This window comes from Molothrus ater, chromosome 2 (assembly GCF_012460135.2).
Source record: "Molothrus ater isolate BHLD 08-10-18 breed brown headed cowbird chromosome 2, BPBGC_Mater_1.1, whole genome shotgun sequence".
NCBI lineage: Eukaryota > Metazoa > Chordata > Aves > Passeriformes > Icteridae > Molothrus > Molothrus ater.
The window spans coordinates 51,660,880-51,686,145 of record NC_050479.2 but is presented as its reverse complement, the minus strand read 5'-3'; the positions used below and the strand labels follow the sequence as shown (position 1 = coordinate 51,686,145).

General features: G+C 34.4%; 1 protein-coding gene across 6 annotated transcripts in view; it reads right to left on the bottom strand.

Annotated features, from left to right (window-relative positions):
- DACH1 (dachshund family transcription factor 1) overlaps positions 1–25,266 on the bottom strand; it is a 352,605-nt gene that overhangs the window by 186,262 nt on the left and 141,077 nt on the right. For all 6 annotated transcript variants that reach the window (XM_036384869.2, XM_036384853.2, XM_036384861.2 and 3 more), the window contains exon 2: positions 18,891–19,006. In XM_036384869.2, coding sequence (XP_036240762.1) covers positions 18,891–19,006 — 116 coding nt within the window. The remainder of the gene's footprint in view (positions 1–18,890; positions 19,007–25,266) is intronic.

Sequence of the window (25,266 nt, the reverse complement as noted above, 5' to 3'; positions counted from 1 at the left end):
AAAACAGGCTCATAGTAGTCTTTTTGTTATCTTACGGTTGACAAGCTTTAACAGTCTTTTAACCATCTAACAAACAGCTTTCTCTGTGTGATCAATTATTTAAGCCTCTCGCTCTTACATCATTACTTCTGCAAGGAGAGGAGGTGTTTCAATAGGAGGATCTACCATTAAAGACAATTAACAGGCACTCAGTTTCCTTTGGCAAAGGGAGGACACTCACGAAATGCTGTAAAACATTCAAGAATGGAGTTTCTGGCGATGTCTTCACAGTTATACAGAACTAAATATTTCATAACTTCTTGAAGTCTAGCAAAAAAAAAAAACAGGCACTGGCTTTTCAGGCTGTCAGGAATGATGTTTTGTTTTCCAACAAAGTGCTCAGTATATGTTAAATTATTTCTACTCCAGATGGGAATCAGACTGTACTCTTGAAATTATTCTGCTATAAAAACATTGAAAAGATTATGTTTGTCCAATATCACTACTATGGTCACGAAACAAAAATTAAGACTAAGGCATTTTTGAGGATGTATATTACGAAAATGAGTGGTGATCCAGAACACAGAATACGATAAATCTGCAAAGCACAAAGCATGCATTCAAACCTGAAGTGTGAAGCAAAGAGGAATTTGCATTGTGAATGCAATAAAAACTGTAAATCAGTTCCTTAAAAGCAGAACAGTCTGAGTTAAGGGCTGCAGGCATCACAGCCTAACGGGGTGTGCAGAATACTACAGATTTCCATCCTGGCATAGCAAGTTAAAGATCTGCGATGGAGAGTCACACTCCTCTGTTGTTACCAGAAGGTAATTATACAACAGTATTTCTAATGATGGAGTCCCAAAGCAATGCTTCTCCTCTTCCCAGTGGAAAATATCTTTTGAAGCAAAGAGTGGCTGTGGGATTCAAGAGGAGGGAAAACACATACCATAAAATATAATTAAAAATTGTGGAGGCTGCCTATGACAAGAATAACCATAAAAAACAGATACAAACCAGCTGGCTGTTAACAACTCCTGAGTTATAAAAATCTTAACCTGCTGTAAAGCACTCAATTCGATTTACATAACCACAGAGCTGACATTCCTTTTAGGCTCCTCTGCTGGGGATTATTTTGACATGTTTTAAGGCAGCATAAAAAGCAACTGTGAAAGGAAGACATGTATCATCTTACATAAAAATTCATTCTCGCCTTAAGATTGGACTTACACGCTTTAATCCCAGCATCTTCACTGAAACTGGAAAATATCTTCAATGGCTACTGGTGATTCAATTTTATAGCACTATCCCTTTGGTGCTCGTATTTTAGAAAAAGTTGATACTGTATGTATACAAACAAACAAACAGGAAAAAAAAATCTATACAATCACAGAAGCTTAAGTTTTGCTAGTACTGCACAAAATATCAGCCACACTAGAATCCACTACAGAAAACAGCACATCTAGTCTTAGATAGATTACATTGCTTAAGATCGCAACTGGCCTTTGCTAAACAAGGAAAGCATTTCTTAGGAACGTAATGATGCAGACAGCATTTTACACAACTAACACAGCTTGCTGTAGGGAATTAAAATAAACAAATAAATAAAATCAATCTTACACTGAGTGAAGTTTTGATGTATAAGTGCTGGCAGCTTACATTGCCCAGAGCACAGAACGAGTTTTGCCATTTGATAATTTGCTTGATTCACTGTGCTGCCTCATGCAGGGCATTTTATGCCTGATTTATGTTTAATCGAGTCACCTGCTTAATGTTAAGGAGGGTCACAGTTAGATAGAAGGGTTACGACCATATAAGGCTTTCAACATCTTCCAGTTTGACATAAGAAATGGGTGTAAGTGTTAGAGGTCAACCTTTTTCTTTTATTTTGATTTAATGTTCTCTATGGAATATTGCATAAAACATTAATGCACCACAAAACCAATTTGATTCCCTTTTGAAATGCAGTAGGCAAATATGGATTAAGAGACTCAAAGCACAGACAAAATAAAATAAAAGCAATCTACAGTCTAAATGATCATGTGTATGTGAGGGGTTTTTACAGCTTATAAGGTACATCCTTACTAATACAAAAATTAATATAAGTTCTCCCTTTAATAGATAAGCAATCAAATTTATTCTCAGAAAAAGAAAGATTTTAAAGACAAAAGGACCATAAACTTTTAATATAACTGAGGTGTCCAGGTTCATTATTCAGGCTAGATGTTCATGCTTTTAAGCATATATATATATATATGGATATTAGAATTATCAGCATTTTCTTTGCAATAATGATATAAAAAATTACATCCATATCTAATAAATAAAATAAGATGTGGAAAACTACTACCAACTAGGGAGCTTAGACAAATCTGATCTTTCTCTCAGTGTTTCTACATGCTGAAAGTACTGCAGGACATTATGAATTTTGATATTAAAATTCTCCCCTATAGCACTGAAACAAATAGAAATGGCACCAAATAAGGTATTTAAAGATGTATTTTTAAGGAGGAACTCTTGCAGTAAGGAAGTGCAGATGGAATTCAGCACTTACCAGTTTGGAGAGATTTATCAGTCTTTTAAGTGCACTAAAGTATGCACATGTTATGCCAGGAACAAAACTACCAGAACCCAACAACAGACACAATTCACAGTGAATTCAGAGGTATATCAGAAGTTTCAGTCCTTGGCTAAAACGTGATTTGTTTGCCTGCTAAATTGCATGTGTGTGATACACAACTTCTTGTGCGAATGAAAAGAATAAATATTTCCCTATTTCCTTTTATTACTATACCCAGAATACACTAAACTTCCTCAAATACTTTAAAACATATCAATAATTTCCAAAGACTCATTTAACAGACAATGCACAGACATAGTTTTGCATCCACATATTTGAAAATAATTTACCTACGTTCGACAGCTTCACCCACCTAATTTTAAATTAACCTTCTAAAATTTAATCATTCCGACCAAACTCTTCATCTAGGTTGCCTATAGTCAATGAAGAGACACAGGAATTTCCAGAGGGTGATTCAAGTTGGCCTATTTTATACTGAGATGTATCACTCTCTAGAGATGTCTGCTACTTTCCACTGGCTATGAAAGGAGATGTTAAGATTTCAACAGCTACATTTCAGACATATTAGCAGATGAATCTCCTCCTTGATAGCTAACTGCTTGCACAGCTAAAGCTAGGGAAAATTTAATTATTTTCTCAGATAGTAAAAGTATAGTGAAGATATTTACCTGTATGCCTGCCATTTCTATGAAAATGTAATCAATCTGCTGTTTTGGAATTTTATTTCTAGGTACATATTTCCTTTAAAATTCATTTTCTGCTCAGAAGAAAACTACTACAAAACTATCTCAACTTTATACTCTATTAAAACCATTGCTTTATAAAAGTTTAAAAAACCTTAGTCATAAAAAACCCAGAAAAATAAAGTAAGTCTCAAAATGATACATGCTTTGAAAGAAGAAAACAATTTATACTAAACACTCTTTCCTTCTTTCTTCCAAGGACTCTATTTTTACAGGAATATTTTTAAAATAGAACCTGATGGACAAAACAAAAAAAAATCTACTCTGAATGCTACTAGTTCTCATACATTCTATCTGTTTCTGTCAAACATTTTGCCAGGTTATTTTTTTTTTCCCAGTTCTACTTCCTATTAAAATCAAATTAGAGAGGCAAACTGATTTCACAATATAAATATTCACCTTCTAATCAAAATCTAGATTTAATGCTCGAGTACATATTGCTAACAAATGCAAAGCACCTACAGAATTGAGTGCTCTCCAGCTGGATTACGGGCACAATCTGGCCCATATTAGCAGTAACTGGGTTGTCAGTAGGAACTCTACTGAACCAGACATTTAGTGATTGGTCCCAAAAGTTATCACCATCTCTTGAATTAGGGGTAGGAATCAGCTGCAGAACAGGACAGCAGAAAACGTCCCAGGCACTTTCATGTGACACAGAATCCACCACATCACTGGGCTGTTCATTGCTGCAAGAAAAACTTGAAAATATGAACTCACTAGAGCATAGAGAAAATCTAAAACACGCTCAGAATGATGTAGTTCCATTCACTTGAGTAAGCCTACAGGGATGATCCTCAGTGCTGATCATGGCCCTATTTATTTCATTTAGTGGAGCATAGTAGTGAGGTACCTGAATTAGCACGTTCACATGCATGCACTCATACACTACACAGAGGTATTAACTCTGGAATGAAAACTCTTTTGTCATGTTATAATAGCAATGCACCCAGGATAACAAGAAATAGTCTCTTACAGATTGTAAATATTCCCTTAATTCCTCCTTCCTAAAGGCAGTGGCAGACCAAAGAGGGAGAAATACCTGAAACTATTTCCTACTTTGAAAAGAATTTATGAAAATCTGCCAGCTTTTTCTCTCCTTCTGGCTGTCAGGTCAGGCTGAAACTGTTTTAATTCTGTGCCCAGAAAACTCTGTTGTCACTAGCACACACTCTAAATAAAGTGCTCTTACATAGTATATTTCACCAAAAAAAATAGATGGCAACAGCATGGAATAGCATGGAATTCTGAAAGCCCCAGCATCAATGAGATGCCCACTGTCCATGCTGGTGAGAATTATGCAATTCCAGCTCTATTATATCAAATAGTAAACTTATATTAAGAAAGAAATTTAAAAAAAAGTTATTTTAAAAAGAAACTGGCAAAGTGTTCATAAGAATTAAAATTTTAAAAGAACTATGAAAAGTATCTTTATAGATCTTTAAATAGGTTAGCATTTGTGAACAGCCCTTTTTGCTCCTGTGCACCAAAAGTAGTATTTTCATGCTATGATAGAGATCTAACTCCACATTTAGCAAGTATTTTTCCAAGGATATGTTGTTGTAAACAAATGCAGAGACAGCACAAAAAGGTATATTTGTCAAAATATGTGTGTTGAAATGTTCCTTTTTTTGTGTCAGTTATAGAAAGCTAGAGATTTGTCATTAAGCAGCCTCAGGGACTGAGGTTTCTTCTTGAAGATGTATGCAGTACATATGAAAGAAAATCAATGCAATTCAAAACAATTACATCATCTGAAAATTTTCCTAGAAGCTGCTAGGAAGCAGGAGGAAGTGAAGAAAAAAGGGGTAAGAATGCAAGCTTGTATTCAGACATTTGGCAAAAGAAACTTAAGAGGCCTTTAGGAGAAATTATGAGCAATGACAGCCCTGGAAATCCCTTTTCGTTTGCTATGTATTTATCTATCAGTGTTTAGTGTTTTTCATCTTTTCTTTAAAAGAACATTACTTAATGGCATTCCTCCCAGATTTACTAGAATAATAGAAGTAATAAATCTGTCAAGCTTAAAGCAACAGTATTAAGGTGTCTAAAATGAATCTAATAATCTTGCCAAAATACAGTTACATAACTTGATTTAATTTTTGGTCAGCACTGAAGTGGTCAGGCAGTTGGATTACATTATTGTTGTAGGTCTCTTCCAACTGAAATATTCTATTCTATTTCATTCTAGTCTATATTTTATGCATAAAACCAACAAGTGAAATTTAAGTGAGCACCTTTATTTTGATTTTTGATATGGTGAAAACATAACAGTGTAAAGTAGGAAGAAACTCAAAGGGGACAGAATTCGGATGAATCTCAAAATCACAAACTTTTGAAAAATGAGAGGAATGCTTCTCTTTAGAAGACAGTATAGTGGCCAAAACTTAATAATTTAATCAAAACTATTCAAATAAATGAGGAAGCTTCAAACCACACACCCTGAAACCAATACCTTCTTCCCAAAAGTAAATTGATTATGATAATCAGCTCCTAAATCTTTTACATCTCTGAAAAAATTGTTGAGATCTAGGTGACAGGATATCATAATAATGATAATGTGATAATAAGATAGTGTGATTTTTGTATACTGTGTCAGGGCAGCAGAAACTATACCAAAGCAACAAATAAAAAGTGAAAGAATCAGATAGTAAACTCTGGTAGAAATAATCTCTGCAAGTAACCATAGGAACAATGCTATACAAAAAGTGAGCTGGAGCTAAGCAATGCGTGAGATGTTCGCATGTAATGACTGAGGATGAAATGAGGAGGCTTTTACTGGGAGCAGGCCACAGATGGATCCATGTAAAGTGAACAAATACAATTAGATCATGAATAATTCTAAAAGGAGCAATGAAGCAGATTCAAACACAACTCCAAAAGACAGCGTTATCTCAGGTTATATAAACAGTTCTGAATTACACAGTAGAACAAAAAAATCCCCACTTAGCACAAAATTTTTACACAAAGAAAAATAGGATTTTCTACATGCAGACTAAATACAGTTTCTGTGGTTTCACTGAATTAAAACAGTCCAAGATGTGAGACAGAAATTAAGTTAAATCCATTGGCAGTAACCTTCACCCAACTTGATTACAAGTTATATAAGGGCTACACTAAATATCCTTCTGTTTTGCCTATGTCCTACTTTAATCTGGGCTACCTACTGAATCTATTAACTTACTTGATTACTTCATAAAAATAAAGTCTGAAAAATAAATAAAAGTTCTGAAAAGATACATCATTACTTCTAACATAAAATCCTGTATTCTTTTTAACTTTTAAAGTGCCAGTCCATTGCCCAAAGAAAGTTCTGTGAAACTCTTGCCGGGTCAGCTAGACAGGATGAGGGAATTAAATATTTGGAATTAATGGCAAGGGAAAAACATCTCAGGGAAAATCTTGTTAGTATTTACTGTTACTCCTCCTTTATTGTTACTCTTTCCAGAAAAATTTCTTTTTGTTATTAAAGGTTTAATTAAATAAATCTGAGTATTAAATGAAGTGGGTTTGAGAAAGGAGATAGATGAAGGATGATTTATTAAAATACACATTCTTACCAGAATTCTGTGAGTTTGTAAAACACATGTAAAAGCACCATTTGCATAGTACAAAATTCATGCCATGGCTAAATCTGTGCAATCTGGAATCAGCACTCATTAAGGAAAATGTCTCAAATTAGGATGAATTAAGAATTCAGGGGAGACTTCAAAATACATCACAAAGGTGAGATTTCAGACCATTTGTAGAAAATTCTAAAATTCCTTTTCACATACAATAAAAGTAAATGTTTTCTCAGATCATGTGACTTGGAACTCAAGGTACTTTGAGAAAATATAGTGTCTCAATACCAAGCTTATTATTTTGACTAATATAAACAAATTCACAACAGGTAATTTGAGCTGAGATTCCGTTAAACAAATGGAAAACAAAACTCATCATAAAACACTGTAGTAGGAGTAATAATTACAATAATAATATCAAGATTTTCTCCTGGACTAGAGAAGAAAGCAATTAAAGAATCTAAAAAAAGATTCCACAAGAAATTTTAATGAAAAAAGTCATCATCTTTAACACACAATGGACAAATGGTATCCAGCTATTGAACAGAAGGTGGAGAAATCAAGTTGCCTTTACTTAAACCAGAACTTCCAAATCAGAATTTTTAATTGCTTTCAGCTGCTTTTAGACCTCAGTAGTGATTAACTTCATTCAGCAGACATAAGTGCTTGTGTTCTAAAAGCTGTAGAGTTTTTGGCACTTGGTCTAATAAGATAGAGATAAACTTCCCTAAAAACTTTGCCTCCACTTTCTTTAAACACATTAGAAACCCAACAAGACAGACATTCATCCTAGTAGTGATTTTTTAGTATAGCTACAGAAAATGTTCTGTAATTGGCCATTGCCAGTACAAGAAACAAAACTGGCCAGGAACTCTTCCTTGGGAGAACATATAGATCATTTTTTTTCCTTAAGTTGGGAAAGATTGTAATAAGAAAAAGATTTTGGATCTGCAGTTGAAAGCTGCAGGATGCATGCCTGCCATCCAAGGTAAAGAACAGCTCTGAACTGTTTTTATTTATCATTAATTTATTGGCACCAATGTAGCTATGAAAGTCATATTCTTCGCAGGAACCATAGCCTAAATAGTACAATCCCTTGCCCAGACTTTTCCTGGTGAGCAAGCATTTGGGAGGTTTTTTCATTTAACTTAAGAATGCTCTGCAATGGTAATACTAATTAACTTTGATTCTACATACGTGTCAGCTCCTAACAGTCTTTCCCTAAAGAATTTTAGCCTGGGTGATAATAGAAATAAATTTTAAGAGAAATCCAAGAAATTTACATTTTATATAAGCATGTTCTTATGGCTGTACTTTTAAAAAATATCTGTATTCTACTTCATAAAGATCACAAAAAGGATGCTCGCAGAAGCTGAAGTGCATTTTTTGTCATTCACCTCTAGGTGTGAAGGCCCTCAGTGTGTTAAGCATCTGTATATCTGAGACATCAAAACCTGAATATAACCTGAGATTTCAACAGAGGAAAATAAATACTTCAAGAATTGTTTTGTCACACAGTCCTTGGGTTCCCAGGAAGCACTGTTTTCTTCCACTTGAATGAAATATTAATCTAGCAGAATCTTTTGAGATACTTTTCAAAACAAATGGACTGATTGACAAAAAGATCACCTTTCTCTTCTCAAATATTTACACTGAATATTGTTTGGATGCTGAAAATCATTTATGGTTTGAGGGTTTTTTTTCTTTTCTTTGTAGTCTGGTACTTACAAAAGTAATGCACTGTTGTGATGTACTAAGTTACTCGGTTATCAAATTACCCAAGTTACATCATTATTTTATTCCCATTTCATATAGAATTATTAAGCAAGGTTACAGGGAAATTCTCTCATTTTTTGCACTGCGTTAAACAGCTTTTCTCACCATCTGAAGTCCCAGTTTAAGTGACATTACAGAGTCAGTACTCTAATGAAATAATTACATTTACATCTCTGTATACTGGATTGATGCATCACAGCATAGGTATTAAGGATTCAATCTACTGTCAAAGAAACCATAAAAGTTTATCCTTTTTAGTAGAGAGATTGCTGATCTAAGATCGTATCCTTGATTTCATGGTTCCTAGCAAGGTAGGTCTAACAGTCTGAGGCAACCAAAAATGGAAATTATTGGAATACGCAGCTGACACCAACTCAAGTCTCAAATTTTGTATTCCCACTATAAAGGCTGGAAACATTCTTTTAAAAAATGCATATGCAGAAAGAAATGCTACTCCATCAACTTTCCTCTTAGTAAGGGCAACTGGATTGTTCAAGCTGTATGTGTGGTCTTAGTGCTTGTGATAGCAGACAGCACAATGAATACAGAGAAAAGGAAATTTCATAGAAGCATCTGCCCATTTAAAACACTCCTGACAACTTATTCTACTTCCCCTAGGCCAATCTAATTTCAGCTCCCCCTAACAAAAGGGTAGTGTTGACAAAACCTTAATTCTCAACAAAACTTGTTGGTACACTGCCAGACTATCTGCCATTTATATGGATTTTGATGAGTTAAAACAACCCAGTAACATTAATAATTTTTTCTTAGGAAAACTAGGGTCAGTTTTCCTTTCCCCAGCTTACTTAGTCCTAGCATGCTACTGTTTTCTTATCTAGAAACTAATACATCATTAATTGATAACCAGCATCATTATGTAGTAACAGTAACATTCTCCTCAAACTAAGACTTTTCTTCCTAAATGTCAGGTCACATCTCTAATACTAGTATTAGTATCAGGTTATTCTTTGCTGACAGCTTGGACACAGTATCTCATTGTAATTAAGACTGGACTGAAAAAAGATGATTTAAGAGTCATATGTAGAACATTATTACTAAAAAATATTTCAGAAAAGCAAAAATGCAGGCTCCTGTGCACATACACACTGTGGAAAGAGAATAAATCCTGAAAGCTATTATATAAATAGCTGGTGTATATATATGGTATTATATAAATAGCTGGTATATATAAATTTATACCAATATAGTCTTGTAACTTCTTAATAGTCATGAATTAATACACAACAGCAAACAAACTAGCTTGTAAATAAGTTGATTATACCAATTTGTAAAGAACTTCTCTCTCCCTTCCCTCCCCTTTTCTCTCTTTCCTTCTTTCCATCAACACAGCTACCTTCCCCAGTTTCCATCCCTCTCTGCATTTGTAACTGCTGTCTCAGGCACACAGCAAACAACCAACATATCTACCCATGTCTGCAATTTGAAGGAATAAGACAAGTCTTCTCACATGAAATGAGGTTTTCAAACTGAGCATCTTGAATGCATGGAAACTGAGACCACCAGCTCAGCTCTTCATAAACCATGAGCTCTTGGAAGCAGCTCCAGGAACAACAGCCTATGGATTGGTTTCTGTTTGCAACACAGTTCATCAGCACATGAACCATTACAAAATGCACTCAACTTCACATCACTAAACAGTTCTGACACTGATTGCCAAACAGGAAGGAAAATGTTAGGCAATTCTCAGATGATACTGAATCAAGTTTGAATATTTGACCTTGTAATCCCAAACTTGAACCAGAATAACTTTCCTTTTCAAATACCCTCTCCCAGTTAAGACTACTTTTTGATAACTAATATATTGCACAGGACAACATTAGTAACAACAGCACACTGTGAACAGCTGAGACTGGATTCATTACAATTCTGATAGCATGTTACTGTGCCTTGTCCAATTCATGCAGGCAATGTTTCTAGAGCTATAAGTCATAAGGACAATTCACAGTGGCCAGCTCTCCTTGGAAAACTACATTCATTGAACTATAGAATCTGCTGAGTTGGAAGGGACCCATCAGGATCATCAAATCCAGCTCTTGGCCCTGCACAGGACACCCCAAAAGACAAATAAATTAATATAGTACTTAGCTAGTAAAGTTTTTTCCTTGAGTTGTAGTCTTTTAAAGCTTGCCAGATAAAATAATGCTTCTTTGCATACTTTTCCTGAAAATACCAATTACTTAAGTAATTGGTATCATATATCATATGACACATCATATATCATATAACAAAAACACTTGGGCTACCTGACTTATTTTCTGGAAATTCCCTTCATATTTAAGTCCTTGCATGAAATCTGCAAAACTCCACAGCAGACAGATTGTTCTTAACCAGGAGACAATCATATTAAATAATGACATTTGATGCTGCCTTCCCCCCAAAAACCCAAACTGAGCAAAAAACATTAAGTTTTTTCCTGGACTTTAGAGAATCCCCAAATATACAGTAATGAAATCACAGACCATAACTTTGGAATATATAAATTTGAAGGGGTATTTTCATTGAATGCAAATCAAATTTAAAATCAAGAGAAGAAGAAAATCATTGACCCTTCATTCAGTGTGCCATGCAAGGACATAAGTAGTCTAACTCTACAGGAAAGGAGCTGGGCACTCCCATAACATTCAGGAACTTCACGTGGACGTGATGATGCAGAACTAAGTCAGTAACCTGACGGAACTGAGCTGTGTACCAGACCCTGCTGTGTTCACCCTAAGAACGACCATCTCCCTATTTTGCTACAACAATCCTATTTGCTACAGCTAAGGGCCCGAAGTGTCTGCAAGTCTGAGATGTTATTCCAAATTCAACAGCTCAGGTTCACTTCTAGTGGCAGCTTTTAACAAAATAATACTCTGTATTTCATGTTTAAAATGACAGTGTGTTGCTTGCTCTACAAAAGGTTCGTTTTGAACAAATTAAGAGATTAAATGATTTGGAATCAAATTATTTTGGCTGAATATTCTCACTAAAAAGCAGGAGTGGGTGGAAAACCAACAGGTTTATTATATAAAAAAACTGTAAACACAGGATTATGATTATCTTGATGCTTTTCTATTGAAAGACTCTGCCTGAAAGCTGAGCAACAAGAAAATCTTGATATAAACCACAACTTAGAAGCTTACAATTTGAATGATTTAATTTTAAGAGACAAACAGAATATTGTGCAATATATATATTTTCAAAATTTTTTTCAATTACAATTAATAGAATGTTGGGATTCAGAAAACTGTAGAAACACTTCCATTACTAGGTCCTAATGTAGTCACTGATATCTTCACCACTTATCTGCCTTTAAAATAAGGTTTTAATTGTTTACTTTTGTATCAAGTGTTTGGTGTTTTGTTTGATTTTAATTTTATTTCAGTTTACACGTTACTTGTTTTACAGAAAACTGTTATGATAACAGACTGTTAATTAAATATTGTTCTGAAAAGTGGGGAGCTCTTTGTCCCAAGGTGTTTAATATACTTCTACTATTTGAAACAATAAACTGGAACTGGGGACAGAGTCTCGTCCAAAGTCGGAAACTTTTTCTTTTTTTATGATCATGTTAAATCCAGCCTGAAAAGCTGCCAATATATGAAAATCATCATATATCATTAAAGACTTTTCTAATACCTTCTAGTAGTTCATGTTCACAGAATTTGGCCATTCAACTGGGATCCTACATAACTGCCACAGGAATAGCATTCTTATGGTGAAATTCAGAAATCAGTATTATTACAAACTAAGCTTTCAGAAGGCAAAATTATTCTGTGATCCAGGAATAAACAAAAGACTTTAATCTCAGATTTTCCACTAAAAGGTAATAAATTTGTGCATATTACAACCTAATACTGAGTACTCACAAGAGACAAGTAGAAGAGAGGATTCACTAGCCTATAACTAAAGCTTAAATAACTTCACTCAGTTTCTTTTTGAGTACCTTGAGCATGTCGAGGTACATGACTACCTTAGCTGCTTAAATAATTAATCCCAGAGTCTCTTTTGAAGTGAACCAACTTGTTGCCTTCACATCAAAAAGGCTGGGAGCATTTCTGGAAACACTTCAATCTAGGGAAGGCTCTCAACAGGCAGTGGGTGAACCTGCATGAGCTGTGACTCTGACTTACACAGTTTTCCAACAGTATCTTTTAATCTTTAAATATATGTAGTGTTGTATGATACAAAGTTGCAGAATGTGTAAGTTCTTTGTGATTAATAAAAGGGTTCCATTTCTGCAAGTAATTCTTGGTTTTAAAAAGATTTCATGACTGAAAAATGTAGGGACTCACTGGAACTTAAAATTAGTGAGCTTCCAGAAGCAGTTTTCAGTGATAAATCCTCTTGTGATAAGGTAGAATATAGATAGCTGTTCAGTGGGATGATAATATGACAAAATTCTGACTGTTTTCAGGAGATGACAGGTGGCCTGAATTACACCTTAATTATTATTTTTTAAACTATGAAAAAATACATTTACAAAATTAAGTCAGTTTATTTTCCCACTGATACATCAACCAGTGAAGACGACAGAAGCTTTCACATTAATTATAACGACTACTTCCTTAATGAAGTGCAAAAATGTTTTGTGTAATTTGTTCAGCCTCTTGAATTAGGTTACAGTTTGTCACTCTCAAAGCAGGACTTTGTTGCTTATTCCTACAATAACTTAGTTCAGCCCCAGCAGATAACCAGCTTCTCATCCTATAACACCAATCAAAACCAAGGTTAACGATAAAAATTATTTAACACTAATAACCAAAATACTGTGCTAACATGGAATGTATTTTAAAAAAAGTGAGCAACAGTACTCTGTTTTATCGATGTGTATCTTTTTAACCAACACAGAATATCAGAATATTTAATCCCAGTGCATAAAATAAATAACTGAATATTATACTTGCTTCTTAAAAGTACTAAGTAATTCCAATTTATAGTTTCTAGCCCCTTGAATACTCACAGAAATCAACTCTATTCATTTCAGTAAGTTAAATATATTTTTAAGGCCTTACAGGATTGAGACTGTCAGGAGGAAATACTTCTAGCTACAGATTTCATTTCTTGGCAATATCATATGGATAGAGTAACAATGATAATTATATTTTAACCATTCTTTCAGTCTGCCTAATACAACATCAATAACTATGAGCCAGAGAAAATGAAATTATTTAATTATGTGATTAATCTTTCTTTAAACACCAAATAATTTCATCATCTACTTTAGCAAAAACATTACCACACTTTATCAATTGCTGCATCTGTGAATGATGCTTGCCCTCCAAGCTGAAACAATCCATACAAAACCTTTCAACTCTCTCCTTACTCTAGCTCCCCATAAAAATGCTTTGTGGCGCAAAGAATTTTGTACAAGACGGAAGTTAGAATATACTTATATTGATTCAGGCCCACAGCAAGAGAGAAAATAAGGATGAGATTAGAAATTACATCTTCAGATTACCATTTAAGAAAAGAAAAATAATGGTTTTAATAGAGGAGAGCAGTTGTTATTTGTGCACATGAAACATTTTAGAGGAACCTTAATATCTTTACACTGGAACAGTCTGGATTCAGATTGGAATAGTTATACAGAGTCATAAAGCAACCTGTTCAAAATAATAATAATAGCAACAATAATTACTCAGATTAATTTAATGTAAAAGTAATGTAATAAATTAAACATGCTTTGAAATTACTTTTTTTAATTGACAAAGATATATCTATAGATATATATCAATATATGAGGGAGTATTCTTATCCTGCCCTATGTCAGCAATTTCCAAAAGCACTTTATATTCTCATTTTAACTTTGAAAGATGCAGTTCCTGAACTAAGCACAAGAGATTGCAGTTACTCATTTTGTCACCTGTAGGTTTTAGACTCACTAGGCCAAGTTGCAGAAGAATTAAGCAAGGAGTTTTAAAAGCAGCTTCAAAACCTAAAATACTGAAGAATAATTACCAAAATAATTAGAAAAGTGAAGAAAATTGCTTTTCAAAGTTAGTACAAAAAATAATGGAAATATAATTTTATATGTTATATAGCTACTCCAGACATAAAAAGTACAGACCACAAGGTATATCACATATCCAGGACATACAGCCATTCTTTTCTGATTGATCACAATTACAATCATCCAGTGTTTCAACTTTAGAAACAACTTTTGAAGCATATTAGCCAAGAAAAGATCTGCAGTACACAGAGACATCAGATCAAAGTTAACTATGATGAGCCATACATTTTTGGAAGGATTTCAAGGTGTTACCTAGATAAGCTGGAAACGTCATACAACTCTTTGAGCCTACACCAAATTCTTTCTTCTGACTACGCAATTTGTAACATAGGCAGATTTTAATTCTCTGGACAATTTCTGAAGCTCTTAATTTCCTGTTAACACACATTTCTCATTTTGTCACATTATCAAAGGTCCTACATATTTATTTTCATAACTATAAGATTATTTTTGTGAAGTGACCAGTCTTCTATAAATTTGGGAGCATTCTGTAAATTGACCTTAGTGAAAGACAGTGGCTAGATCAGCAATTGAGGGTAATATTTAATTGTAATAAAATGGACAGAATATCAACTGAGGGGTGATCCTCACTTCTTCAATTTATAGTTCATTAAAAACATGTGGAATATTATACCTTTTTTCTCTTTTATTTTCCTTCTGTATATCATTCCTACATCTCATCGTAGTCCCTAAATACTTCCATAAAGCAAGTTCATTTTAACTGATGATGCAATGTTCTCTGCATGCATTTTGAGAGTTTATATCAGTGATATAAAATATTTTCAAGGGTTCTTTAATTTGGCCTCCTACAAAAATATACAGTACTGGAATATCATGAGAAATATCAGGATACAGTTTAATACCAGCATTATTTGCCCACATAAATGATGTATGCAGTACCAGTCACTTCAGAAATCAAGATTTCCTCCTTTAAATCTTTATTTCTGTATTATGCAACATATTGCAAAAGAAGGAAAATTTTCAAGTAAAAATCATGTATTAAATCTTAGCATCGTGTATCCTAGATATACCTAATAATTGCAGACCTCTATACTTAAAGAGCATTAAATAGCACATAATTGTTTGTGTGATCACTTATACTTTTTTGTAGGCAGGAAGGAAACTTAGTTATTACACTCAGATTATTAAATCAATCAGAAAGTTTAAAAAGAAGAAGTTATTACAAAGAAAAAAATAAGAGAGAGAAGGGGTAGGAAGTACTTAATAATCTGGTAGTTTTATTTTTTCTGCTTAGAGCTGGATACTAACAGGAAATTCACACTTCACAAACTTCTTAAATTAAGAACCATCTTTTGGAATTCCTGACACATCAAGAAAGACTGAGGGAGCTGGGACTGTTCAGCCTGGAAAAGACATGGGAGTATCTTTCTAATGTGTATGAAAACCTGGTAAGGAGAGAGATGGAAGCAGACTTCTCAAATGTGGCCCAACAAACAAACTGAAATACAAAAAACTCCATTGAAAAGTGAAAAAAAATTCCAATATTATTATTAGAGTAGTGAAACATTGTAACAAGTTGCAAAGAGACATCATGGTGTCTCTATCCTCAAAGATACTCACGGAATCTCAAGTGTACCCAGCCCTGAACAACCTGTTCTGAGCGATCTTACATTGACCAGCAGAGGCTGGGCTAGGTGACCTCCAGTGGTGCCTGACAACCTCAACTAGTCAGTGGTTATTCAGAGGTTTTCTTTATGTACAGTCAAAATATGGAGTAAAATTTTACAATTGGAAAGATTTTTCTTGTACCAACTAATGTGGCAGCACATAACAATGGCACCTACATCATCTACCGCAGTTATCGCTGTCTTTTCTTTCCAGGGCTCTTACAGTAGTTTTGGTACTTATTTACAATGTAGACCCACAAATTTTCATTGTTTTGAACTCATAAGATCAGACTGTAAGCCTATTTTTATACTTGCCTGTCTATAAAATGCTGGAGTGACTGTCATGTAGCACTGCTGTCATGATGCTCTTTATCTTTGCTGAAACTTTGCATACCTCATGGAACATTAGACCCCAGAGCTCTCTTTTATCAGAGTTATTGTTTGCATTTTTTGTGCTGTTTGAGACTCCACACCACCACAATGGGAAAAATATCATACCACTCCTTCTGTTGTGGTAAGCCATGTAATGTGAAACCAGTTCAAATGCGATAGCAATTGCATTTTAACCTTTCTTCTTTTGCAAGCGACTCACAAAGCATTAGCATCCAAAGTGGATTTGATGAATGATAATCTTACATATGCCTATTTTCTTTAATTTTGAATTGTTTTCTTCTGTTTTTTTTCAATCATCATTTTTAAAAGATTTGCATCTGGTTTTGTGGGCTGATACTCTAAGAAATTGGATCTCTGGTTTTAGTACCGTATATTTTTACTGTTGACTTGTTATGACCAGCTTTAAAGGACTAGAGAGGAATTGGATACTTTTAGGCCTTAGTTGTGGTTTTAAACTACTTTCTTAAAATAAAAAACCAAGAGGTGATCTGCTCTTAGATATTAACTGTAACACAAAACCCCGAATGATATTGTTGACAAGGTTTCTTTTCCTGTCTTCCTCTTTTTCGCCTGCTTATTTGTCTCTGACTTCTTTCATCTCCTTTCTACTTTTCACATGCAATTTTTTCTTTGATATTTTCTTGCCTTACTTCCCCCAAATAATTTCCCTTTGCTTCTGCAATTTTTGATCTCTCCCTCATGAACATGAATGTTTCCGCCCAATAAAAACTTTCATTCTCTCCCCACATCTACTATTCTCATGTTGCATTCACTCTGCACTATCTCTGTTTTCTATACAAGATTTTATCCTGTAAATGCTATTGTATAAAGTATTTCAATCCCTTTTTTTTTTGTTTTTTTGCTGGTCACACCTGCCCAGACTACTACTGTGAGTTCTACTTGCCTGACACTTTCCCATACTCGCCTACACTCTCAGTCTTATCCCTCTTTCTCTCTCCTTATTTTATACCTCTATATCTCTCTCCTACCCATGTTTGTTGTCTGACCTCCCTTCATTTCTTCATTTTATCACTTCTCTTCATCTTTAAAAAACTTTAAATGTCAAACAAAATATTTCTAGCTATGTGTCTATCTCACCATGTAAAGCAGCTCCTGAGCCTAAGACAAAGTACTGGTCCCCTTTTGTCCACAGAGCTAAGTCTTCTTCACTTTCCTTCTTCCTCCAGACAAGCCATTTACATTCAAACAGTTTCTGGTATTTGTTGTTTCCTGAACTGAGCATTTCTTTTGAAATGTTAGTCATCTGTGATGAAAATCATGCCAAGAATCATGTTTGTACTTAGAGAGATGTGATCATGGGCAGGAACTCAAACATCCACCTATCATCCGGTCCTCAAGATCAAGTAATCTTCCTCTCTATTTGATCTGTCTAGTTAATTATTTTTTTCTTTTCCTTAGAGAAAATCAGTGTTAGAGACTGAGCCATGCAAATAAGCAGGAAATAACTGGGCAAGAAGTAGAAGCTCAGGTGGACTTTGCTGAAACAAGTCCCAGAGTTTAACAGGGCTGTACCACGAAGAGAGAGAATGTGGCACCACCAGCCACTCGACTATCGGGTGCCTCCATCTTTGGGTGACTGTTCATCTCCTCCCTGCAACACAGACTTTCTTAATTTAACCATGTCTAAGAGCAAGTCACTCCTAGGAGATGGTACAGTAACTTTCAAAAGAAAATAGTAGTATGGGAAACAGATTGTTACAGGACTTTATATTAGTGTAAAGCCTCAGGAGACATATCAAAAATAGAATTTCAGGATGAAAAATTAAGAAAGACATGTGTGCAGCATGGAGTTATTTTAACTAACTCAGTTTCCTCTGGCAACTATATTCATGATGACATTATCTAATGAAGCAAAGCAGCAAAAAAAAGCAGAATATATCTGATCTATTAAAAATGAATAGGGAGATTATTGTCTAATGATAGGTAATTCATGCTTTGAAAGGCTTTTGCTTAAAAAGAGAAAGAACAGGGGGAAACAAATTATAAAGGATTATTATTTGTTCAGTTATTTTGAAGTACTAAGCTGACACAATTTCCATTACATACAACATGTTAGTGTGCCAATAGTGTGACATTAGGGGAACTATTGTGATATTTGTCTGCTGCTTTCCTAGACTGTTAATCTACTAACAAGAGGATATAAGCCATGAATTCAAACAATTGCCCGTGTGAAGGTGTTTCTAGCGATCCTACCTGTTGGCGGGATGATTCCAGGAGACATTAGGCCTGGGACAGAATGTGGCATGATATGAGAATTCTCTGGGGAGGTGACACTTTGAGTCCTCTTAGGAGGCCTTCCAGGTCTAGAACTGAAACAAACAAACAAAAAAATTTTTACAATTAAGCTGTTGTCTTACACATCATTTCAAAGTTGTTTCAAGTGGTAACATGGACTGTAAATAAATTTGTTTCAAGGACGGTTGCTTTTGCAGTTAGATGTAATAGACTTCCATCACTAATTAGATTACATGCTGAATTCATTTTCCTCATTGAAGATCAGCCGCTCTTGATGCATAATTCATAGCCTGCACCTCGTTACCTGCTTCTTCATATTAATATCTATACACAGTTTGAATTGCCTCGTTTGCATATGCTAAAGTTCTGCATGCAGCCTTCAGCACGAAAATTATGCACTAACTTGTAATAATTATTACAGTCAGCCTGCTATTGATTTATGAGACTTTTAAAAACCAAATATGTGTAGTACTTGTAATGAATGATATTTTAAGGTTCTTCAGGAAATTAAAAGGCAATGGCTGCCTAAGGAAATGTTCTGCTTGTTTGATTTAATACTACAGTTAGCTGGGAGGTGGAATGAAAGAGTGATTCAGACCTATAGCACATTTTTCGATGATATGTTTTATTACTTCGCACTGCTAGCCTGATATCTAGATGATAAATGACAATACATATCTAATGTGTGAAAAGGTCTTGCAATTTCTTTATTTTTTGTCATTTAAAAGATAAGTCAAGTTATCATTTAACCCTTATTCTATTTAAAGTGAAAATCTCACTAAGACACCTTACTTTAAATATACTACTTTATGTCAGAAAGGACTTGGAATTATTTTTATGATATTGTTGAGCAAAAGCCATCACAGCAGCTCATATGTGTCCTGTATGGAAAAATAAAGGGCTTCAGGTTTAAGCACTCCTTGTCTGTTAAATGCTCACATACACAACTTTCCAACTCCTGGACTGCCTCAGTAGCACACAAATTAGAGGCGGATGACAATGAAAATACTTATTGCCCACTTAGATACAAATATGTACCTGCTAATACAATATATATCCAAAGGCTTGTATTCCTATGTACAGATCATAGCATGGTATCACTGCAACATCCTGTTGCAGTGGACATTTAGGGGACATTGTGGAATAACTTCACATCACAGAATAAGGTGATGTGCTGCTCTAAAACTGCAGTGTTAACTTATGATCTACCAAACATTTGAAGTCCTTAACTCGTTTCAGAGCAAGAAAGAAAAGAAAGGTGGGTATGAAAGGTTTTCCTCCTTAGGTCCTCATACTAACAAAATTCTAATCAGGAATAATGGCATTTCTAGCTATGCTGGGACCACAGAATGAGGCAGATAATAAAATACCTCTGTTTTCTATTCATATTAGTTTCCATTGTGTTTGGAAATACTTTTTTTTTTTTTTCTTTTTTTGGCACCTTCTAAAACCTAACTTTAATAAACCAAAAACAATCAAAGTACAGAGCATTTTCTTGAAGTTTAATGACTCAAGGCATTGAGTCATTAACCTTAACTGATCATTAATTCCTAACTTAATGTCCTGAGCTGAGGTCATTATTAAAATTATAAGCTTGGTAATTTCTTTGATTGGTTTGGCATTTTTGATTTTCTTTAGTGTAAACAAAATTGTCATATGTTCAAAACAACAAGAAAAACAGCTGTAGAAAAAAGAACATTGTCTTATTCCAGCTCAGAAAATCAAATTAAATGTCTTTGGATTTTCTTTGATATTTCCTTTGTGATTTACAATAAAAATAAATATACCATGAATACACATAAAACTGAACAAAACATTATAGACAAAAATGATCTGATTTAAATGGAGTGTTTCTAATATATTCACCCACCAAAAAATGCCAGTGTGTAGGAAAACTTTAATGGTTTCATTTAAGTATCTATGATGAAGTACTCGAATCACTATAGTGATATGACTATTGAAGGGTCTGACAGCAGCATAAAAGAACACAAGCAATGTGGCAGTAACAATGCACAATGTACCAGTAACTTCCAGGTCTTTATAAAAAGCAAGTTCACACCTGCAAAGACTCTCTTTGATGTTAACAACCAAGCGCAGCCATGGTGAAGCCTGGATGCTTTTGTCTTTGATTTTGAGGAATAAAACCACTCCTCTTCAAAGCCTAAGGGAAGACAGTCATGGACCAAATCTCTAAACAAAGGTCAGCAGCAAATTATAGGTGAGTGATACTGAAATACCCAAGGCAGAACTCCTCCTTTGGTCACCTTCTAGAATCAAATTGCTTGTGCTATTGTGTACAAAAGCAGGGGGTGTTACACTCAAAGCCATAAAGGAGTCCAGCAACCCAACTCCATGCCATGATTTATCCCGAAATTTACCAAGTAAATGTTTTCTAAAGTCCTATACTTCCAATTCCAATCTTACAAATAATATTTCACCCAGTAGATGGTTGAGCACTGGAAGAGGCTCCCCAGGGAAGTGGTCACAGCACCAAGCCTCGCAGTTCAAGGAGTGTTTGGACAATGCTCTCAGGCACATGGTGTGACTTGGGGATGGTCCTGTGCAAGGGCCAGGAGCCAGACGTGATCCTTACAGAGCCACTCCAACTCAGCTTATCCTGTGATTCTATTTAAATGAAATTTCTGAGAAGGAAACCTATTTAATCCTGATAAAATTTTTAAGTGACACTAGTTCCAATCTACTATTAAAAGGCATTTACCTATTTAAGAGACATAGGTTTTTTCCTAATAACAAGGCAGAAAAACACTGTAAGACAAATTAAGAATTATTTCTTAAGGCCTGGAAGATCTGATTTAGAGGCATGGTAGACTATGCAATACACAATTAAAATGAATATATCTAATTATCTAATCAGTCCTTAATAACTGATTGAGTAGCAATACTTGACTTAATTTGTTAGTTGTCATTTGTTAAGCGTTTGTTTCATTAACCATAGTACTAACTTGAAATACTACCATTTTGTAAGATTTGTTTTCAAACTATAAGAATTGCAAGAATTTTAAATGAATCATTACCAAAGTCGTGGGGAGAACAGCATAAAAACAATACTTTAAAAAATAATCACTTTGACTAGAATTGAAAACTCGCATGTTGTTTTGTAGTTCATTATCATTTTTATAGCTATATGATAAACTCTTTAAAAAAACATCAAAAGCATAGCAAATTAGTTTAACTATCATAAACAAGATGATAAAAATAGCTTAATAAATCATTTTGTTGGTATTTTTCATAAACTCTAGTAGAGTAAAGACCTACTTATTTTTAGATTCGGGCGCGTTCATTTTCATTCCAAGATAAGAAACCTTCAAAATACTCATCATATTCTTATTTCTGTATCTAAATCAGTAGATTTATGTTCAGTATAAAAAATTAAACATAATTTAAATAGGTATGAGTTGATTTATTATGTAAAAGATACATTTAAATTCCAGAACAATCAGTAATCTTTTCTTCTGGTTGATGACACTGTGATACAAAAATCATCATTTAAAAGCTGATGATATTACTATTTTTACTCAGATTTTGTATATAAGAGTTTATAGACATATAAAAAAACAATGTAAGATTTTGTCTTTTATCTGAATACAATTATTGGAAGAACTACATTGTTTTTTCTGAAAGCACACTTGACTTCTTACGGAAATGCTAATTATTTCAATGGGTAAACTACTCAAAGATGACCCATTTTGATTTTGAAGATAGCTATAAAAAAATCCAGATTTTAGACAAGATAAACAGTCTGAAATTCCGAAACCCCAAAAGCCAAAGTGAATACCTTGTGACTACCTAGGGTTATAATACAGAGAAGTCAAGGAGTGTTTTGGGACTCCAGAAGAAGATGGTGGAAGAAACAATGTTACATCTGGAAGACATAGCCGATCTTCCTGTGTACTATTTCATTCTTCAAAGAGTAAATTAAAGAAAGCAGAAATTAGACAATATCAACAAAGATTCAAGGAAGCTTGATTCAAGCGAAACTGAAGATTCAAGATTAACTGTGCTAAAGACTAGGGGAGAAGTCTATAGGGAAGTTAGCAGTTCCTTGTGAACTGCATTAGAAAAGATATCCAACAGACTGTCATTCTGCTTTTAGAAATATGAATAGGTTAGATATTTTCTGCTCTAAAACTTAAAATTTTCATATGTGAGATAACATATGTTGTAGAAAAAAACAAAAGCTTTCTACAGGACTATGTATCACTAACTTAGTAGTCAAGTTTTTGTAGTGAAGCACCTAAATGAATTTATTCCCATGAAAATCCATCAGCCTTCTATAAGCTTGTGTCCGTTTGTGATAAAATGATCAGACTTTTCTCAAGTCTTAAAAGACATTCCTACAGACAAATGATCTTTATTTTTGCAGAAATTATCATGGCTTACAGTTACAATATGCCATTATGTGAATGAGGAACTCAAGGTGCAGATTAGTGAATCTTGAAAGTCTCAAATATTTTCTTCACTAACATCAGCTAATTAGGTAACCAGAACACTTTCCAGAATGACTGAAAATAAATCCATCAATTTTCAGCCAGATTTGCATTTCATCTCTTCAATTTCATAAATACATCAAGGAATACTATGGCTGTAGCATTTTCATCTTTGAAGAAAAAGGGTGTATTTGTGTACTGCGCTGTGATTAGCATGAGAAGCAATTGAGACTACATTTAAGGCTGAGAATATGGTTATTTCTTGGTCTTTTGATCAACATATATTAGTCTTCTATCCTTCCTGTCCTACCAAATCTAGAAAACAACAGATGGCTGAATTAAAGAATAAGAAATGAAAGAATCTGTGTTCCTTATCAGTTAAAATGATGTGCTTTGATAATATTTTTAAAGTTTTACGTAATTTCAGTTATATTATCAAGTATGAGCTCGCTCCTAGAAATGTTTTGATTGTGCTAAACAATTAAAAGCAGTTGTAATCAAGAGAAAACCTGGCCCTGTACAATCACATGGAAAGAGACAACAGGACAATAGTACAGGCTTATCTGCTTAGCTTTAAATGTAACCAGGCTGCATTCAACTCTTATTACTATCTGCCAGAAGACAGACTTGATGTTAAAATTTAAAGGTCTCATCCTTGAAAGCCTAAGATAAGTAGACCTCCTACTGATTTCTGTTAAGACCTTTGATCACCAAGGAAGGTTTGACTCCAAAACAGCTGAAACTCTTAATGAGTAGTATGTAATTCTCAGAGCACACCCCTAGCATTTACAGATGACTAACTGCATGGCAAAACACGTGCTAGGAAACTTAAAGTGTTAAAAAATGTTGAGATAATTCTGTGATTTATCTTTCTCATGTCCCAATTTTGAGGAACAATTGTGCAATATTAACACTTGGTAAATCGAGTTTTACTCCTAAAAATTATTTTTATTAAATACATGAAGCACCCATAAAGAAAACTGCAAGTCTTAACCAGTAGTAAGAAGGCAAACTGCCTTTCCTGCCAAAATTAATGAATTTCAGGGTTTGTTTTCTACATGTAAAGGTTTATTTTTAATCTTGTCTGTGAGCAACTTTAGTGCATAGAAATACTGTCCTCATCTGTAGCTGGCCATACACGATGCAGTGAAGTTACCATTGGCCAGGCAGTTTTATAATCAGTAATATTGGCAGGAAAAGTTACATGCCAGAAGTGATAGGAAGCAAATCTGTAACAAGGATTTGGTGTATTCATTTAATGTATTTTTTAAGTTCTTAGAACTGCCTGAAACAGTTTAGAATATCAACACCAATTTTAGCTACATCAGCACTTATGCATCTCATTTAGGTACATTTTGAAAATCTATGCTTGATTTCTCATTTGTTCCACCTCCCCTTAGTGCTTCAAAGCCTGACACAGAACTTTTGACCTCAAAGAAGCAGGCTGAATGACATTTAGGTGATCAGCCACTGGAAGTAGTTATGTGCTCACCATATAAAGGACACTGCAAAAGGGCCGAAGATGTCACTTGCTGACTTAATGCAAAGACAGAGATGCCCTGTGACAACCTGTAGCCACAGGCAGTGGGCTCTTCCCACATGGTATTTCTGGGTTTTGGGATAGCTTCTGTGCTGTTCTCATCATACGTGCAGCCTTCACACTTGCAAGACTTGAGCCAAGGGCGTGTCAGTACTGAAAAATAAGGTCTAGGAAGACTGACTAAACCTTTTGTGTAATTTAATTCCTTTGCTTGGAAAACACTTGCTTGCCAAGGTAACCTTCATAAATATTTCTGATGCACTGAACTAGCATTTTAAAGGCAAAAAAATGACAAAGTACATCGATCCAAACCTTATACTTTACTATTTTAGGTTTTCCCCTTCTG